The sequence below is a fragment of the Takifugu rubripes genome, chromosome 13 (genome assembly GCF_901000725.2).
Source record: "Takifugu rubripes chromosome 13, fTakRub1.2, whole genome shotgun sequence".
Taxonomy (NCBI): Eukaryota; Metazoa; Chordata; class Actinopteri; order Tetraodontiformes; family Tetraodontidae; genus Takifugu; species Takifugu rubripes.
This window is the reverse complement of record NC_042297.1, coordinates 12,862,236-12,881,884: the sequence shown is the minus strand read 5'-3', so window position 1 is coordinate 12,881,884 and position 19,649 is coordinate 12,862,236. Positions and strand designations below refer to the sequence as shown.

The following is a 19,649-nucleotide window of genomic DNA, read 5'->3' as shown; positions in this document are numbered from 1 at the left end:
TGGTTGGGCTGGAAAAGGACCAAAAGAGGAGGGGAACAGGCATTTGTTGCTCTAAAAACACAGGATTCCTTTCTCAAATTGCCTCAAATAGTCATCAAAAGTCCCAGTCCATTGTGGAACACCTGAGTCGTGTATGGCAGAGTATAATTCATTTTTGTGAAATGTGTGTGTGGGGGGGGATTGATCACAGTTCCAAGAGAATGTTATTTCTTAGGTGGCCAGTGCACTGTTGTATATAGCTGTGCCACAGTGGGGCTAATCTGTCCCCCGACCCTCTGAAGCGTTGGGCAGAACACTGCACATACATTATTTAGTTGAGAGAAAGATAAAAGGGGGCGATGACAGACTGAGAGTTTGTCCCAGAACCAACCAACCGAGCAAAGTTGATCTGTTTGCAACGCGGGGGAGTCTGTTGTTCTTGTCTTGATTTATATTTGCCTCTCAGGATCCTCCAGTCCCTTCAGGTTTAGGTGAGCTTTAGCTTGTCGTCTCTCTTCAGTTTAAGTTAGCTGTACGTTCAGGTTGTTTGTGTTCTGCCTGTACTTTGTCCTCCCTGGTGTATTTGCTCCCCTCTCTCACCTGTCTAATTATTCCAATGTCCTCCGCATGCACCTAATTGTCTCCGCACCTTCCCTTGTGTATTAATGCCCCACCCCCCCAACCCTTAAGGTCGGATTTCTTCCTCGCGAAGTTGGAAGATCCTCCCGACCTCCAAGTTGCCTTACCAGAGATAGCTGTGAACATGTAGAATCTGCTGTAAATTTCCTGTAATTTATATTTTTCACGTTATGTGTGAGAGTAGCGCTCGTAGTGACGTTATCCGTCTTGTTTTCCCACTTTGTAGCTATACTGTTCCATTCTAATTAACAAGCTACCAAGTACGCTCCAAGTGACCAGATGTGATGTAAAAAGAAGAATTTGCTTTTTATCAAGGCCACATTAGATCTGATGGATGGTCTATCCAGAATATCAGATCATTTATCAAAGGCATTATTCTATGTAACCTGTTAAATACTTTTTTTTCTTTTATTTACTACTTAAATCTTCTCCACCCCAACAATCACGTGGAGACTCCAGGGCACAGTGATGTGATTATGACTCACCGCTGGTCCCTCGCCTGTGCCGAGCCACATGCCTGCCATTCTTTAACCATTTTCCTATCATTATGTATGGCTATATTTTACGAACAAACAGGCATTTGGCAATAAAAACGATTTCTGATTAAATCATTTTTTTTCTAACACTAATTGTCGCAATTTGGCATCAAACCACCTCTGCTACCTTGTTTTAGCTCATGAGGATTGTGACTGCTGAAAGAAATTATTTGCTCTCTCTCCCTCTGTCTCTCTGTGCAGGTTTCATCAGATGAGCCCTCTTCGTAAAGTACGGGAGACGTGGCTTATAGATGTCATTTTGTGCGGAAATTATTCAGGCCACAGAACTGAACTTCTGCACAGAACTTTCTCACACATGAATCCTTCATTACGTTCTGTTCTTATCTCAATGTGACCTTGATGGTTTGAAGTTTCCCAGTAGGGTAATGACTCTCTGTTAGACCCTCAGTAAGTTTCCACTGAACAACAAAGAAGTTCTGACTATACAATGTTGCTCATCTTGCACCTCCTCCTCCTCAGTGCAGGTGGTGGAGAGTTACAGGCGGTACACGCTGTCCCTGTACTCACTTTGCATGCAGATGTGGTTTGAATAAAACTCACAACAATAACTTGGGCTTTGAACATCTTTATTTGATCAAAAATTGCCAGAACATGGCCCCGACGTGCGTCCCGTACGCCAGCATGGTGGAGATAAACTTGAGATGGTTCTCCTTTGAACCAGCCTGAAAATACATTCATCCTATTTAGCTGAGCAGGGCTGCAGAAACACTGCTGGCTGGCTGTGTTACCACCATTGCATCACCTTGACTTCCTACTTTAGACTTCTTAATTGCTGCTCGTGCCTTGACTGTAAAGGAGGCGGGGGCGGGCATTCATCTTTGCTCGGCGCTTAATTCCAAGGCCGCTCATCGCCAGACTAATCACTAGCAAGATGATGTACATTTTGTACAAATTAAATAAATGCATTTAGAAATAGAACCATTCGGCATCCCAGATCTCCTCGGCGGTGCTATTGTTCCCGGTGCGAGTGTCTCATGGGGTTATCGGCCGTGATAAAATGGCATTTGACCAGCGCAATGCCGCTGTTTCGCATTGATCGCCACAGCAGCTCCACAGAGCCTTTCCATGCTTGTTTATTTAGAGGCTGCGTTGACGCTGTGTTGACAGAGTGGTGCAATAACCAGCCCGACACACAGGACAACCATGTCGAACCAGCTGAAGAGAGCAGCCCAGACCCCACGGGTGATTAAATGCGTTTCATTCACTGTTGTTAGCTATTGATTGATCAGGGGGAGAGCAGATGAGGGCGGGGTGTGGAATGTGGAGCCAAGAACAAGAAAAAATGACTCCGCTCTGATGAAAGAGCCGAGTGAAAGAGTCTAAACATTATAAACAACAGAATCTCGCAGCAGCAGAAGAAGATGAAATGTTGATGACGTTGGGTGGAAATGAAGAAGATGACAGAGTGAGACATCCAGATCAATAATTCACCGTCACTCAGATACCAACAACGTTCTCGTCCAACCTGAAGTCGACACAAAGGCTTCTATGAACCGGTGATCAAAATGAGACAGGGATTGATGCATGGGTCTTCAGGGACCGTCTGACAAGTGCAACACTTAATTATGCATTAACAAAAAAAAAAACGATCACATGATCATATTAATGGTGCCATTTTAGTTTGAGCATATAAGAATGGAAAAATATGTTTCTCCATTGAAAGATTAAACACAGCTCCTGCTGCCATTAAAAAAGTCTCACAAAAGCTCAATGGTAACTCATTTTCTACCTGAAATAAAATGTTGATTGCACCTCGTTTGATATTCAGCTCATGACATGGGGACAGCCTGATGGTGTACATGTTGAAATGTCCTTGAGCAGCACGTTGATCCTGAAACAGATCCTGAAGCCATTTAGGATATGAATGTGTGCGATAGGTTATTCCGCCCAATGACCTGGAGACAGCCCAGGATGTGGCTACAACCGCCGTATCGAATCCAATAATTTAGCAATGTTTTCAAACATGAAAAGATGCATTTATCCATTTAAAAAATTGGGGCCGTAGCCTCAGCCTTCACCCTTTTATTCTGATATCAGCACGTCAACTTACGCCCATCATGTCGTTTACACCAAAGATTAAATCTTACAGATAAGTGTTCAGACGGTGGCAGATGTGTGTTTTTCTTTGTCTCCTGGCCAGCTGCTGTTCTAGATCACAGGAGTAATGTGGAAATTTCTGCACCATTAAGTCTGACTCATGTCGGGCTTCGACTCATTAATTTGTTATCTTTATTGGGGTCCTTCGCTTTTTCTGCTGGGATGCCTGTGTGCTGCTCAGAGACACCTTTTACAGATGTTCCAGACTCTTGCTTTCCTTTTACCACTAATGATAAAATAATATCTCACTCACTTCACGCTTCCACCCTGGCGACATAAAGGCAACATTTATTTGTTTTGCCGGCGACTCGTTTGACGTTGCAACCCGACGAGGACTCTGTGACTCACTGCGGGACTCTCCAAGCTTCATTCACCGTAAAAAAACAAATCCTCATTCCAAGACACGTCTTACTGGCAGGGTCTTCCAAGTTGTCACAATACCTGGCAACTGTTGTGGCATTCAATTACTCCTTCAATGGCTGCCATCACCAGAGTGTCTTCCAAGGGCACGGCGGGTCGTGCCACCCCTCCTCTGATTGGATGGATTGCCACAGTCATGAGAGCAGGAATGAGACGGTGATCACATGTGACAGGGATCATGACAGCACTGCGACACAACTTGCTCTATTTGATAGTTCACACTTCAGCAGTTACAGAACGAATCTGCGACTGTGTCTGCGCATGTGGGTGTTCTTGTACTTGCTACATATCGACTACCAAAGTACTCCTACGAGCAAAGTGGGAACATTTCTGGGAAGTCAGGACATTTTGGCTGGTCCTCACAACTTCAAAGGACTGTTTGAGAGTTAAGGTATGGTTGTAAGGTTAGATTAGAATTGTGGTTAGGGTTAGTGGGTTAGTTGTGCTGGTTGGGGTTAATAGAAGTTCATCTTAATCTTAGAAAGAGCTGGGGTCGAGGATAGGGGTGTCTATAAAAGTACTCATAAAGACAGAAATAGAAGAATGCAAGGATTGTGTGTATGTGTGTGTGTGTGTGTGTGTGTGTGTTTACAATCACTCCCTAACAAGCAGTGACTGATATGAAGGCAAACAGACAAGCAACACGCTATATACGTGCAGTACTGGATCGCGTTGCCATGGCATTTTACAATTAGCATTTCACACCAGCCTTTTTTTTCCATTTTGCAGGCATAGGGTAAGGGATTTCACCGAGCTCAATTTTTCCAGCGTGTGCACGTGTGAGTGTGTGTGTGTGTGTCCGAGATGAGCTGTGTTGTGTGTGCTGAGCAGCTTTTTATAGATGATTGTGCTGTAGGTGCAAAAGGCATTGAATGTAAAATATATATGTGACAGCAACACTGTGAATGATACACCAGGTGTACAAGCAGACAACTGCAGTTTTTTCCAGGTAGTTTAAGTAAAGAGACAGTCTTTTTTTTCTCTTATTTCTTTGAATGTGAATATGGCCAGAGATGAAGATGCATGATGAAGGGGCTGCAGGTGTGTGCTGTTCTTGTAGTTAGCAGACTGGATTCTGCTAAATATCTTTATTGTATTGTTTGACTAAGGTATTAACATGTTCACTGCAGATATAAAACTGCACCCAGTACTTGTCTGTCCAAATTAGCACCATATCTCAGCATATTCCTCGATTTCAGCTGATTTTTCCTTATCCGTGTTATTTGTTCTACTTCTTTGGTCTTAAATGGTGGTTCGTGACACTAAACATCATGAAACAGAGAGGTGTGGACACGCCCTATTGACAGACCATGATGGGGTTGCTCCTTCTGATATGAGTGTTCTCCCTTCTTTCAGTTCCAGAAGCCTGACATGTGTTGAGTATAACACAGCAGTCTTGTGGCACCGTTGTGCAAAACTCTTCTACTTCCATGCTGGAATCATTTCAAAATGTTAGACAACTCACAGAATGTGAATCCATGCTAGTGAAACTTGTTTAGGATTGTGCACAATTTATGTATTTTGTGTTCTTACCACTAGAGGGTGCTAGGCCTCACTCAGAGGACTGTTAAAAACGTTTGAAGAATTCAAGTTTAATGACATACATACTTATGGAAAATATTTCACCAAATATTTCATAAATTACACAGCTACATCTGTAAATGCATCTTTTCTGGATGTCAAGCTGTACAAAAACACCATAAATGTAATGTAGAATAAAGAAAGTAAGGTTTTTTATGAGATTACAGCTGAACACACTTTCTTTGAAAACAATGGTGGACGAGGATTTTTAGAGAGACCTTTAGTAACCACTGACTGTATGTTCTTTTTTAAAGAACATTAGCTTTGATATCTGTGCTTCAAAAGTCATGTTGCATTAATGTCAACGCGGATAAATTGGGCCGGCCAGTTTAGTCGCAGCCCGTCATGACTGGCAGCCATTCAACATTTGACCCCAAAAAAACTAACTGAAGAAATGAACTTGCCACAAAAAACTAGGGATTCAGTTTCAAAGATGAATTCCTAAGAATGCGCAGATTAAAACGGAACATGTGCGTAGAGCTACAGCCCCCCCCCCCCCCCCCCCCCCCATCCCCGCTGATGTCACTGCTCGCTGACACTTGTCATTCCACAGCCTTCTGAAGTGTTAGCATGTAAAGCTGATGTCTGTCACCTCAGGGACGCAGCCGTCCTTCTGGGGTCGCTTTCCATCTCCCAACAAAATGTCCATCACGTGAATTAAAGAGCATTATGCTAAAATCTGAGCTTCTGGCTCAGCGTGCTGGTACAGAGCTACAGTGACACGGTTGTGTCAGATGTGCTGATCCGCTGAGTAAATGTTGAGATTTCTGATTAGTCGTTGAAACCTTGACCTGCTTGAGGTTCTGGTGAAAGGCGAAGGATTGCAGAGACTCATTAGCATTTATCCTTTCGGCTTTGTGGATATTTGTGGATATGTTCACGCCAATCCCTCTAATGCTGCTGGGAGATTTCGATGTAACCCGCCTTCAGTCAGAACTTTTTGATTCATTTTAAAGGGCTTCTCCGGCGGACTGGTTTAATCTCAAACGTGTTCTGAGATCAGAGGCGGCCTACAATTCTGGGTCAGGTAAAAGAGGGCCGAAGCCGCGTCCTACTGCGTGTCTTAAAAGTCTTTTCCGAATGTTACTTTTCCAAAGTCTTCATTCTTCTCTGTATTTTCTTTTTTTACCATTTTCTCTCTCCCAGACTCCCAGAGCTTCAAACAGCCAATGCACTGGTGACACTTTGCCCTTTTCTTGGGTAAACACCAATGTAATGCCATGATACAGACATTGATGAAGTGTTATGAATGAAGAACTGAAGAAAGGCTGAGAGGTGAAATGTCCAGAAACCACAAGGACGTCCAGTTGACCTAGTTCAAGCTGAAGCGAAGAAAAGTGAAGAGGCGTTGGACCTGGATGGCTGAGAACATTCGCATCAGACTCAGCGCCAAGAAACAAACCTCAGCTGATCAACATGGTCAACAGATATTGTGACATATATCCAACAGCCTCACATTTGCTGGTGTTCCTTTAATTTATTACATTTATTTTAGCTGGTAGTTGCTGCAGCAGGTTTTCTCGTTGCTATGACGATGTTAATAAATTGATAAAGCACCTATTCTATGTGTTCCTTAGAGATTCTTTCTCATATATTTATTCTAGGCTCCACATAATTTATCATTGTACTAATAATTGTAATTCTTTACCAGCCCAACATGTTTAATATATAAAATCAGGGGAAATCTTTGCTCCGAAAATATCATCTTCTTTTCTCTCCACAAAAGGGACAAAAATTTGTTGTATTCAAATTCTTAGTACAGGAGCTTCCTGGTCGGTCCTGTTTTTCCAGCTGTATTTACATTGTGCTACGAAGCAGGAGCAGAGTTGTATGGAACATGATGTAGAACACTATGTGTCTGTGCTCCAGAATGCAAATTTGTATCCCTCAGCAGTGTTTGGGGGTTGCTATAGATGGTTTTGGGCATCAGAGTGAGTTGCTGCTGCGCAGACTTGCTGCCATGTTGGGGTCTGAATGTCAGCCCATCTGACGCAAAAGGCTCAGACAGTACGATGCGTTCAAAAGAAAAGACGACTGGCAGCAAAAGGAGCTTAAGAGGGGAAAAACTGGGCAAATGAGGAAGTGAAATCTGGGCATACCAAAGAAGAAGGGAGACAGCGATGTCCGCTAATCCCCAGCTAGCTGGGATTTAATGTGTCATCTGTGGAGTTATGGGTCAGCTATGAATCAAGCTAAATGTGAGACATTACCACCCGGTTCTGCTTGTAAAATCACTAATTGACAAAATCTGAAGCAATGAATCCTCAAATACAGAGAATATGTTTTCCCCGGGTCTTTTAACGTGGCGCTCGTCATTATTTTATGATTTTATTAAGAGTTATCATCTTGCAAATTGTTTGCTTGACGAGTTCCACCAGCTCAATCTTCACTACTGATCCAGAAATACTTTTCCTTTCTTTACCAACCTTTACAAATACTTATGCATTAACAACTTTCACTCTGAGGTTTTTATGAGTCAGCAATATATGAAAAAACACCATTTTCATATGTTTAGCTGAGATTTCATATGCAGAATTGTGCACATCACAAGCCCAGCGAAGCCTTTAGATTCAGGGTTACATTATTATTGTCAAACTACGAACACTTCTCTTCTGTTTCTGCCATCTGAACCAGATGAAGAACAATGAGAAAAGTCTCAATGCCAAATAAGTTCCAGAGAACGAGACAACAAAGGAAGTGAGCAGGAGTGATTGGCTCCAAATAAGACTCATAAATAAACACTCATTAAATATGGACGCTCTGGGTTGTAGATGAGGAACGAGCAGCTGCGCCATTAATTTGCTCCAAAACAAAAATCGATAGTAATAGCACCACTTTTTCTTTTTTTTTTTATTTCTGCACTGCCTGGTTACCGTAGAGACCAGCATCCTGTGTTTGAAAGAGTAATGAAATGAGAAAAAAGGTGATTATGAAGGGCCAGCTGAAGGCGCCGGGCGCGTCTGAAGAGTTTTATTAGCATCGGTGTGCTCGTTTTATGATTCACAGCTGTTGCTTTGACTTTCAAATCATCTGATTATTATAATAACTTGTGTAAATTGTCTGCCAGCTAACATCAGCATCACTGTCCTTCACACTGACCGTGTTCCCCCGGCCCGCTGCGTCATCACCACGGCACAACTGAAGCTCTATAGTTTCCGCTTATATTCCCATTTTTGTCTCTTGTTTTAAACTTTTTTGCGTTTTATTGTTTTATCCGGAATCGTTGGGGAGCAAGTGCATCATTTCTCCTGTTAATTTCTTAGGAAACACTGCCGGACAGGAAGGCCTGGCGTCCTTAAATTCTACCCCGATCGATTTCTGTAATTCTGATGGTCGAAGGCCCTTAATGTGAAACACAGCGTCTAATCAGCTTTGCAACATGTTGACCTGTGAAATCAGAACATAATTTCGAGCCGTTTGTGTTGACAAATAAAACCCACCATCAATTTCTGCTTTTCCCTCCTCTCTGAATTAGCAGCTCCATTAATTATAGCACGTTATTGCAACATGAAGTACACAATGAGGAAATGAAAGAATAGAATTTCCTCCCTTTTGGCCCAGTGAAATCATACTATTTATAAATATTATAAACACAGCAGCTACAGAGAACATGTTCTTAGTTAAGCATAATGACGCATGTGAAATTAATGCCCATTTAGCTTAATAAACTCTACATATAACTGCCATTGGCACAAACATTTAATTAAGAAGAGGCAGAGCTTCAGACCTGCACAGTAAAAAGCACAACATTGTGTTATCATTTGTCTGTACGGGTGTAAACCTGCAAGGTTCAGAGAGGGAATTTATGAATGAACCATCTTAATTAACACTAACACACCGACTAACAAACCATTATAGCACCCGAGAAGGATAAAACTGAAAATGGCTGACCTGGAATAAGTCAGACAGTCAGAAAATACGCGGGAAATAAGGGCGGCTGCTTCTCCGAGTGTGTTTGCATGGCGGCGGTGGACGCTGGAGAGGAGGCAAACCGGAGCAAACTGAACTGCTGTCAGGCCGGTGTGCTGAAGCTGAGAAGACCAACTCCTGGTCCTAACAGGATGAACAGGACCTAAAATGTGTGTGTGTGTGTGTGTGTGGGCACTGCATCTCTTCTTTGCTCCTGTCTTTAGTCACCTTCATATATGATGCAGGTAATCTGCAGCAAACAAATAATAAGAGACTCGCAGCCAACAAAAGTGGGATTTGTCTCCACACACCAAATATTTTGGGTCGGTTTAAAGGAAACACTGCACTCATTTGCCGATGTTGATGCCACCAGACTCCACAGACGTGGAGAGGAATGACACCAGGGGAGGGTGGTGGAAACCCAAACCAATTACAGCTCTGCAGTATTGGTTTTTAGGGATTTTATGGGTGCCGGCAGAACGAGAGGGGAAGACGGCGGAAACGAATAGACAAGATGGGGCGAGCGAGTGACGGAGACGGCAGAGGAGAGAGAGGGCTCCTGTGAAAATCAGCAGCCCCCTGGGAGACCAGCTGAGCTCAATTACCAGGAGAATACAGTTGCAAAGGGAAGCCGAAAGGGATACAGCATCGATCTGTCACACGCTGACAGTGGGAAGAGTGTAGGTGGGGAGCGAGGGACGGGCGGCAAACGAGAGCGACGGGGGGGGGGGGAAAGATGAAATTGGAAAAGGAGCAAGCAAGAACAAATAGTGAGGTAAAGAAATGTAGGCGTTACAGAGAAAAACAAATCCCGCGGTTTGAAGGGAGATTATACGAGTGAGTGTGTGAATTTATAGTCTGCAGATTGATTCTGTTCTGTGTGTGTGTGTGTGTGTGTGTGTGATAGAGAGAGAGAAAGAGGTTTGGTGTGTGTGATAAGATATATATGCGCACATGGAGAAGTGAAGAGGGAAAAAGGCAAACAAAACCAGACGGTGTTGTTTTTTATCTGACAAAAGGGGGAATAATTCAGCGTGTGGAGTCTCTGTTAGCCACAGCTTGAAGTGCTGGACGATCTTATGGGGGATTCACAAAAGTGTGCATGAATGTTGTGTTGTTTTTGAGAGACGCGCCCACACAGGCAGGCTCTTCTCTGAATTTCCCTTGGATGTGTTAGCACACTGAGAAACGGAGATATTTCTAAGCTCTTCGGTCGCGGCCTTGCTGACTTGTTCCTCCCTTCGCCTGCTTGTCCTGCTTCAGAGGTTTGGATGTGATCAGGGATTCCGTGATGCTCCGGACCCGTGGCTTGGAGACGCTCGTCCCGATGTGACAACAGCTTCGCAGATTGGGTTAAAGTGCTCCTACTGCATCGTCAGCAAGTAGGCAATGGCCTTCTGAGTCCTGATGTGTGTCTCACAGCTGTAAAATTATAAAAAGGCCAATTATTCAGGTAAAATATCAGAAAAATGTCGATTCACTGCTGCAGGTCTACTTGATTTTGGGTGATTTGGTCCATTTCCATTCGAGATGAGCAGCAGTCGGACACTTTGAAAGCTCACTCCCGCCCTATAAAAGCTTCAATATTGCCCCTGCGGATGCATCCAGAACCTCCTAAGAACGTCATCAGCTCGCAGACCTGTTGCGTCCCGAAGGACGATGCTCGGCGGCCCGCTCCCCCCAGCCTGTAAATTTGGAGGAACTCGCCTTTTGCCTTCAGCTGACAGCGGTGATCATTTAGCGCCTCGGTTTACACGGCGACGAGGACAGAAATAGATCTCTCCAGTCACTCAGCTGCTCCGTCTTTTTGTCCGTACGCACGAGTCCAAATTTACTGGGCGCATGTAAAACGGATGGTGTCACAGCTGCAGGTGTCGCGCCAGCTCTGGGGCCTGTGCGCGTGTGTAATCATTTGCAGAAAATCAGTTTGGTTCCGACGACGCGCGCCGTCTCGGTGTGCTAAAGCGCTGCATATTCAAAGGTTGATTGGAGTGTGTGAGGCGGAGAGCGTCACAGTCGACCAGTGACTGATCCCCTGCAGCGCTTTGATTTTGATTTTAATGATCCATCTATCGCACAGGAAGAAGTCTGGGAAAATTGTGCTGTTTTGTTACCTTTAGCCAGGCGCATCTACTGCCAGAGGATCAAAAATAGCAATAAAACCAGGCAGTGCAGCACACACCCGTCCCATCTTTCTATTGTGGGTTCTAGAAAGGCAGCCAGTGAGGAACATGGGGGCGCGGCCGTGACAGGAGGTGTCCTAAAAGCATCCACTTTGAGGTCGCTCACTCCTCTTTTAGACCTTTTAAACCCGATGTGGCCGGTGTAAATCTTCGCTTCTCCTGTTCTTTCACTGTTTCCTGCTTCTTTGAACGCTCCTTGATTTTTGTTGATTCTAGCGGCCCCTCTGGACAAAAGCTAAATTACAGTGAGAGCACGCTGGCCACATAAAGACCCGACATAAATGCGTTGATCTGAACTTATGCTGGCGACTTCACCGTCAGTGAGCTAAACACCATCTCCTGGTTGAGGATTACGCCTGAATCCCTTTGACTCCTCTCCACTTGTTGAGCTTGTGCTCGTCCTGTCCTGAAGATGCGTTGCGTAACCTTGACCTCCTGCGTGATTTCCTGCTTCCTTGAGTCCAGACATTTCTCCGTCTATCCTCATCTAATTAACGCTACGCGTCTTCGTTACAGCTAAAGCACTTGCACACGCTTGCCTCCGCAGACGGCCAGCACAGCAAATCTGACCTTTGACCTTGAATGTCGTCGCACCCGTCTCAGTAGCAGAAAAGCGTCGGCGGCTCTGAAGTTCTCACCGCCCACTTCCACTTCACTTTCCTGGAGATGAAAGCAGCGAAGCTATTAAACACAGAGAGGCTGGTTAAAGGAAGACAAATGAAGTCGTGTTTTTGGTCCCAAATATGTTTTTTGTTCGTGCATAATAAGAAAATAAGATATGTTTCCACCGTCCATTTGAATGAAATAGAACTAGAAGCTAAAAGAGCTTCTCTGGTCACTGGTGTGCTAGCACGAAGCCTCGCTCTGCTCTTTGTTACCTTTTCATCCTCTCCTCCTGAGCTCCAGCTGGAACCGTTTCATGTGGCCAAAATGACAAAAACGAGGCGCTTTTGGAGCCACTAAGCTCCTGGACAGTGGCAGATAAGAAAAGGGACGCTCGATGGCCGGGCTTAACCTCTTCTGCGCTCTGAAAAACTGTGTTAACCCAGGGAACTACTAAAACCCTCAGAGTGGATGGAAATGTGAGCTTTCCTTTAAAACATACATGACATCGTGTTGTTTCTGCGACGGTTGAAAAAGCTTAGAATTAGCTTAGAATCGCTCGTACACAAAAACCATAATCGCACCGTTTCCCATCTCTCCGCTCACACGTTGTGTTTCAGAGCGCAGCAGACCGACCGATATTCCCGAGAAAATGAAGCGGGACCACAGGACCTCGATCACTGACCCCGAGTCTGCTGTAAGGGACAAAGGACACCGTGTACCGATAACTATCAGGAGTGTGGCGAGCGTCTTCAAACACCTACCCGTGTCCTCGGCCATGTGTTCCATGTTCGCCGGCGCGTGTCATTGTGTCTGGGGACGGGAGACGGAAGGTTAATGGCGAGCGGAAGGCCACACCTCACCCCTGCCTGTGCGGTCCTTGGCAACAACCTGCAGAGAGATAAACAGGTGCGTTAATGATGTACAATCTGTGTGTGTGTGTGTGCGTGTGTGTGTGTGTGTGTGTGTGTGTGTGTGTGTGTGTGTGTGTGTGTGTGTGTGATAAAGTGGAGCGTGGAAATCATTTCTCAATATCTGGGCTGTTTGACAAGGCAGATGTTAACGCTGCACGAGTGTGGAGGCAGCGACTTTTCACCGAGGAAGTTCTTCGGTTGCTCTTCAACTCCTGGATAGAGGACTTTTGCATTTGCCTCAGATGAAGCAGCTTTTCATTTTTGTTTTTCCAACAGCCTGATGTTGTACAGAGAAGAGCAGCACGGACCGAAAGAGGTGGCAAATCCAATCTGGATAAATGCGGACGCCAGCGTCGGCTCAACGTTAGCAACTGCTGTGGGATACGAGCTGCTGTAGCAAAGCCTCATTTCTGCATTACGTATTCATGGCTTTTTGCAGCGTGGTCCTCTTAGTAATCAGTTTTTGTCAACAGGAAGCTGTGTTCATGTTGGAATCGTACATCTGAGGGGTTTCTGCAGAGTTTCAAAAGTTGAGAAGTCCTTTAAACCAGTTTGTTCAATCAGATTTGTTGGAAAACGACTGGAATTTTTTTTAAATTGTGCACGTGTCCATTAACGTTAGAATCTTCTTTTCAGATGTCAATCAGGATCCTTTCAATCCATTTTGGCTGCAGCCTGTTTCTCATGAAACACCAAACCCAGCAGCAGAAGCGCAGCTCATCTCATCATTGAGAGTTTACATTGTGGAGCATCAGTGAGATGGAGAACTTTATATTTACTCATCGCAGCGATTTAGAACTGTCCCGTGGTTCTCAGCCAAAACGATGCCCCTTTAATTCCCACAGGGAAGCTCCTGCACAAGAAGCAGCCCCATAAACACACAAAAACACTTTCAGAGGCACTCCTGAACACTTCCCCCCCAGAAATAAACTGCATTCAGTATTTACAAAGCATGGCAAGTGCTGACAGGCCTCTGAAAGTGAGACGCTCTCTGCAAATGGAAGCGGCTGTAGACCTGGAAAGTGCCGCAAACTTTTAGAACTTTATGTTCTATTTGTGGCGTCCCAGCGCTCCCATGTGCAGGATGTATGATGAGTTTGACAGTAAAACAAATGCTACAGGAATCCGCACCCCCCCCCAAAAATAATAATAATAATACAACATTGCACAACAACCAGACAACTAAAACTGCACAACAACTAGGGCAATACATCTTATAGAAAGCAAGTCCTGTATTTGGAGCAAATGATGGAGGATAGCTAGCTACTAGACAGACAGACAGACAGACAGACAGGCAGCTAGACAGGCAGACAGACAGACAGACAGACAGACAGACAGACAGACAGGCAGGCAGGCAGGCAGGCAGACAGACAGACAGACAGACAGGCAGGCAGACAGACAGACAGACAGGCAGACAGACAGGCAGGCAGGCAGATAGATGAAAGCCTTTTTTAAGCCTTTTGCTGACAGAAGGTTGAGCAGAGGAAAAATTAAAAATCAATGTGTCCTCTCATCCTTGATATTCTTCTCTTTTCAACACTGGCAGCAACCTCCAAAGACTCTTAATCACACGTGTCGTGTCATTGAAGAACAGCCCCCAGGAGCACCGCGGCAACCTTGAGTTGTGTTTTTTTTTTTTTTTTTTTTAACAATGAAGATAGTTCGACCCAGAAATTAACTGCTCGAATCAAAGCTGCAGAAACAACCGAGGGGAATCCTGAACTGATTGGAGAATATTCCAAGAGAGCGGAACTATCGGAAAGTTCTCAGCAGGTCCGGTTGGGGTCTCTTTTCTTCTGTTCTTCTGCACGGACTGAACTCATCAGTCGTTCCCTGTCCCACCACTCATCAGAGAAGTGCCACCAGATGGGTATTGATCCTATTGATGCCTCTTTATTACCACGCTGATGTTTTTGACGGGAAAAACCCCCATTGTTTTTACTTCCTGACAGTCAAGTGGACGTAAAATCCTCTCCTGGCCCATTTGAAGCGACTGAATATGATAGAGATAGAGGTAAGAACTATCATTGTTATAATGAGGACAGTTTTACAGAGAGCCACTTTTGTGAAAAGATACCTCCATTATTATCACTCTGCAGTGAAGCAGGATGAGGACGCTCTTAGCTGTCAGCAGAGACACCGTCAGATGTCTGACAGGAGTCGGATGATGAAGATCGCGTCGCGTGGTGAATAATCAGGGCCTCTCCATCATCTATCATGTCCAATAATCTGCACATGCCGTGCAAATGACCTCAGTGACCTTGTCATCCCGGCACAAGGGTAAAGACTCACAACGAAACAGCCTCCAGAAAACCAGGTTTGCTGGCAAAACATCTGCGCTCTTACTTGGGGCAGTGCGAACTTTAATCTTAATCCAAAAATGCCATTAATTGTGTCCTCACGGAAGTGGCGCACACGCTTTACATTACCTGCTGTTCTCTTCTCCCATTAACGACTGTTCTAAAGAAATCCCAGAGGGAAGCCACAATCTCTGAACGCTACCTCTCGCAGTCGCAGTTTGAGCTGTGACATTAGAAGATGAAAAACCACTTACAATTTCTGAATAAAGCTTCTTAAGTGGTCACCATGATCCCCTGTGGATGCCCCCAGCCTTTTTGCAGCTTCAAATGAAAAAGAATAAACTGACTTTTGCTCTAGGGATGAATGTAAAAATGCAACAATTTATTTAAAAAAAGAATATATATATATATATATATATATATATAAAATCTTAACCCTTTTGAATCCAGAAGATGGTTCATTAGAGCCAATTTTCTGCAAGACCTGAAATGATCAAATCCTATTGCATACACCTGTTGACACATCATTTAAGATCGAATACACACAAACTAGACCCATCCCTCTTATATAATGAATGCTCACCTGTGCATGGATGCATAATTTATCATCTGAGCCTTTTTAAGGTAAATAAAATTGCTTTCCTCCGTATTGAAAAAGAGTAACAGATGGGAAAGAACTCTCTTATGGGACATGATGAGAAAGAGGTGATCAACGTGGCTTCGGACACCACACGTGTGAGGGTTTGTTGTCACCTAGTGGTTGGATTAAGGTATTTTTACCTATTTAATCAAAGGAGAACCAGAATCAAGTTTCAGGTTCCTTTCAAGATCACAGATTTTCCATGTGGCGTTTACATGGTATGTCCGTACCAGTATGGTTTTTTTTCTAGGGAATCCTGATTCCTTTCACAAGTCAAATTTATGAATCCGGTGAACGAGAAACTCTAAGAGGTGAGGAAGAATGCGGAATAACCGAGCAGGAAAACACATTTTATAAATATAGATATATACAAAATAAAAAAATATTTAATTTTCTGATTTGTAAGATGAGAAACTATATATTTGGATTTCTATATTTGTACGTGTAAAGCTACACTAGTGAAACAATAGCGTCATCTTCTGGACATAATGCTTCACCGCTCCCAGTTAATTAATCTGTTCAAATGTTTGTTTTAATTTTTATTTTACTTATTCAAATTAAAGAGAAAACTGACAACATGCTGATTTGCCAAACATCCGCTTGCACAAATACCATAAATTGATTTTATCTAGGTTAATCTGACTTCTTGTGCCAGAGAATTTGAGGGAGACGGGCTGATTATACACTCCTGCTCCAGTTAAACTGTGCAGTCTCGCTCTGGCGTTGTGACACGCACCGTTGCACCGTTTCTCAAGGGTAGAGTCGTACTAAAGATTAGAGACAGAAACCGGCAGACACTGAATTCCTCTGATGCAGATATTTCCTCCACTGGTACAATTGACATCTTCATTATTTATCTGCGCTCTTAAGGGCTTTTTTTTTTTTTTTTTTAACAACAAAAAGCTGCAAAAGCGTGCAACCAAATTGGTCTTGAAGCATAATAACATGCAGTGAGTTTGAATTAGTGTGGAATTAGTAGGAGTTGTCCTGAAACTCAGACAATTTTGCACTAAATGAAGCCAAAGCAAACAAATGATTTAGAGATTAATTAATTAGAATGCACTCAAGGAGTCTCTGTCAGTACCCTTGGAAAGATTTGGCAGCCCCCTTATCCGCAGGACTCATGCAATCTAATTACAAGAGACTGACACATCAATTCCAAACTAGGGAGACCTAATGCGACTTTGCAGCTTCTTTTTTAGAACCAGAAAAACAGCACAACATTCGATCGGTGTCACAATTTGGGAATCTTTATAGGGCATCTCAGCTTCAGCATCACAGCCTTAAAACAGCCTGTCTGGCTGTTCTGAAAGACAATTAATAGTGAAGGTGCACTTCAACTTTCACAGCCACTAGATAGCTAGAAACATTAAAATGGTATTTTATGTTGCGTTACTTTATCCTACATTGGGAAGAGCCTAGAGAAATAAAGAAAAAACCTGAGGAAAACCTGATATGGCCAAACAAACCTAAAGGATTAGCTGTAGATAAACTGTAACAATAATTCACGAACTGTACAATCCCTCATCTCGAACCCCTGTGAGTTAGCTCCGGAAACTAACATCTGCATTGAAAGGATTACCGGTAGTTTCTGTCACTAAACCAAAAACAGGTTGATGTGTGGTTAGAACAGCTCTCTTTAATGAGTTAATCCCTCATTTGGTTACTGTGGAGTTATAAGAATGCTCAGTGATTTGTGGGGAAACCTCGATTCAGCAAATTTCGGTGTTCCAAACATCCGACATTCCAATATAATCTGGTTAGCTAGCTGGTTATCAAAGTGGGCGCGTGCACACGCCGAGTTACTGATCTTATTACCTTAGAGGAAACCCCAGCAAGGTAATACCTGTGTAATCCCACAGCCACGCTAATCACCCATGTCATCGCTACACCCTGGAGGTTCTAGATCCCACAGCCTTACATAAAGCATAGGGACCAGTAAGTCGAGGCTCCATCCATACGTTATCTAGACATCAGGTGCAGGAAGATGTGCAGGTAAAAGAAAAGCAGCCATGGGGCAAACGCAGCAGACAGAGAACAGCAAGGAGATCGACATCAGAGCACTTCAGGACATGTACAAGAAATTTGTAACGGAGTGCCCAAGCGGACAGCTTTTCCTGCACGAGTTCAAGCGTTTCTTTGGGGTGGACCCAACGGGGGAGGCAGCAGAGTACGCAGAGAGAATGTTCCGGGCCTTTGACAAAAATGGGGTGAGAGATTGAAGCTGTCTCAGGTCAGCGGGTGGCAACGTGGCCCCGCTCTCATTTCTCCTGCCGTTCTCAGGACAACACTATCGACTTCCTGGAGTTCGTGGCGGCGCTGAACCTGGTTTTCAGGGGAGACCTGGTACATAAGTTGCGCTGGTCTTTCAAGGTGTATGACAGAGACAATAATGGCTTTGTGGACAGGACGGAGCTGCGATCAATAATCGATGTAAGTCTCCGAATCTACCCCTTCCAGGAACCTTTATATGCTTACCGTACAGTTGCTCCGTGTAGATATGAGGGTATGACAGGTCCACTATGACCCTCTGACTCTGTAGGTCTCCGTGGTCAGCAGACTCTCATGTTTATACACTTTCAGTGTTTTTTTTTTCTCTTTCATCACATCGTTCCATCTCTTTCTACTTCCCAGAGCATCCATCGGATCAAGAAAGACTCCGGTTCCCAGCTGACGGTGGATGAGGTTGTGGATCGAATATTCCAGGCTGCTGACTCTGATGGAGATGGTGATTAGTTATTTACTTTAAGTTTTAAGAAGTTTGGGAGCGTTGATTTTTAGAACACAAATCTTGTTTTGTTCTTTTGTTTGTTTGTTTGTTTTTAACTTTGACCTGTCTAACAGGCTACATCAGCGCAGAGGAGTTTATCAGAGGGGCCCAGCAGGACCCCTGGCTGCTCAACATCCTGAAGCTGGACATGAATCCTGCAGGATGGGTGATGGAACAGAGGAGAAAGAGTGCACACTTCTGAAACCTCAGAGCACGCTGGCCTGTCTCCACACGGGCAAATGGAGAACAATCAGGGCCAAACTACAGCTCAAATCCAGGACAAATAAGAAGGAATGCATTAAAGAAAGACAATGATCTTTTCATCAAATGTCTCAGCCTTTTCCCAAGAAGAAATGTTAATAAAAGTGTGCATTCTTTACACGTCAACCTGAACTTGAAATGTATTTTTTAAAATAAACAAACCTATAAATGGCTCTTTTTTAAAAAAAATTAGATTTTACAATTTTTATGGGTCATTATAGTTAAACTTCTTCCCAGTACCTTAATATCTAGTACTGCACAGTAATCGTCCCGGTTGTCCCCCGCTCCTCGTGTCCTGCCGAGTCCTGCTGCTCTCGTTGCGGCGGCAAACTAGTGACTTGGCCATCACTCTAGGCAACAGCGCCCCCTGTCTGTGCAGGCCTGGTGGACAACATGATATCCACTATCCAGTTATAAATTAGAGTATTTGTTGTACTTAAAAATATACTTAATTAGGACACACGCTTTGTATTAACACGAGCAGATTATCAGCCTCCTTTAATGAGTTATGTTTAAATTAAAGTTCTTATCAGTCTTTTTTTAGAAACCTGTGCTGCTTTCAATGCCTCTATGTAAATGGCCCCTCTTTCTAGATTCCTCTTTGTTTTCTGTCATTCTGCCCAACTGATTATGAAAAGTTCACAATGAAGTTTGAATAGAAGTGTGCGTGAACAGCATTTTGTATTTATGTGCGATATTTATCACGTTTATGAACGTACATAATTTATAAGTATACTCTCTTGCTCGATCGGGGGGCTGAATATTGTTTTTCCGCCTGTCTATGAAGGCATCGCTG

At 43.8% G+C, this 19,649-nt stretch overlaps 1 protein-coding gene and 3 long non-coding RNA genes across 6 annotated transcripts; all 4 read left to right on the top strand.

The window, feature by feature from the left end:
• The first annotated feature begins 356 nt into the window (after positions 1–356).
• LOC115252216 (uncharacterized) lies at positions 357–1,718 on the top strand. Its single transcript, XR_003890631.1, has 2 exons — positions 357–470; positions 1,356–1,718. It is a non-coding gene; the product is annotated as an uncharacterized lncRNA (long non-coding RNA).
• A 7,729-nt stretch (positions 1,719–9,447) lies between these two features.
• On the top strand, positions 9,448–13,302 carry LOC115252217 (uncharacterized). 2 transcript variants are annotated; one of them, XR_003890632.1, is made up of 3 exons: positions 9,448–9,957; positions 12,589–12,877; positions 13,159–13,302. It is a non-coding gene; the product is annotated as an uncharacterized lncRNA (long non-coding RNA). The 2 variants fall into 2 exon arrangements; XR_003890633.1 differs by lacking the exon at positions 9,448–9,957 and adding an exon at positions 12,369–12,447.
• A 1,256-nt stretch (positions 13,303–14,558) lies between these two features.
• Positions 14,559–15,464, top strand: LOC115252212 (uncharacterized). Its single transcript, XR_003890627.1, has 3 exons — positions 14,559–14,752; positions 14,835–14,896; positions 14,982–15,464. It is a non-coding gene; the product is annotated as an uncharacterized lncRNA (long non-coding RNA).
• A 285-nt stretch (positions 15,465–15,749) lies between these two features.
• On the top strand, positions 15,750–19,025 carry LOC101070449 (guanylyl cyclase-activating protein 2-like). Of its 2 annotated transcripts, XM_029846777.1 has the most exons (5): positions 15,750–15,806; positions 17,793–18,032; positions 18,106–18,255; positions 18,457–18,550; positions 18,667–19,025. In XM_029846777.1, exons 2-5 carry the CDS (start codon positions 17,835–17,837, stop codon positions 18,792–18,794), a joined length of 570 nt encoding a protein of 189 aa, XP_029702637.1. In that variant the 5' UTR covers positions 15,750–15,806; positions 17,793–17,834; the 3' UTR covers positions 18,795–19,025. The 2 variants fall into 2 exon arrangements, with proteins under 2 accessions (XP_029702637.1, XP_003969667.1); XM_003969618.3 differs by lacking the exon at positions 15,750–15,806 and having other exon boundaries at positions 17,515–18,032.
• The last annotated feature ends 624 nt before the right edge of the window (positions 19,026–19,649 follow it).

Bases quoted from the DNA above. Each gene is read 5' to 3' on its own strand.
- LOC101070449 (XM_029846777.1), top strand. From the start codon at position 17,835: ATGGGGCAAACGCAGCAGACAGAGAACAGCAAGGAGATCGACATCAGA. The intron at 18,033-18,105 runs GTGAGAGATTGA...TGCCGTTCTCAG, and splicing joins GGGCCTTTGACAAAAATGGG to GACAACACTATCGACTTCCT. The intron at 18,256-18,456 runs GTAAGTCTCCGA...TCTACTTCCCAG, and splicing joins AGCTGCGATCAATAATCGAT to AGCATCCATCGGATCAAGAA.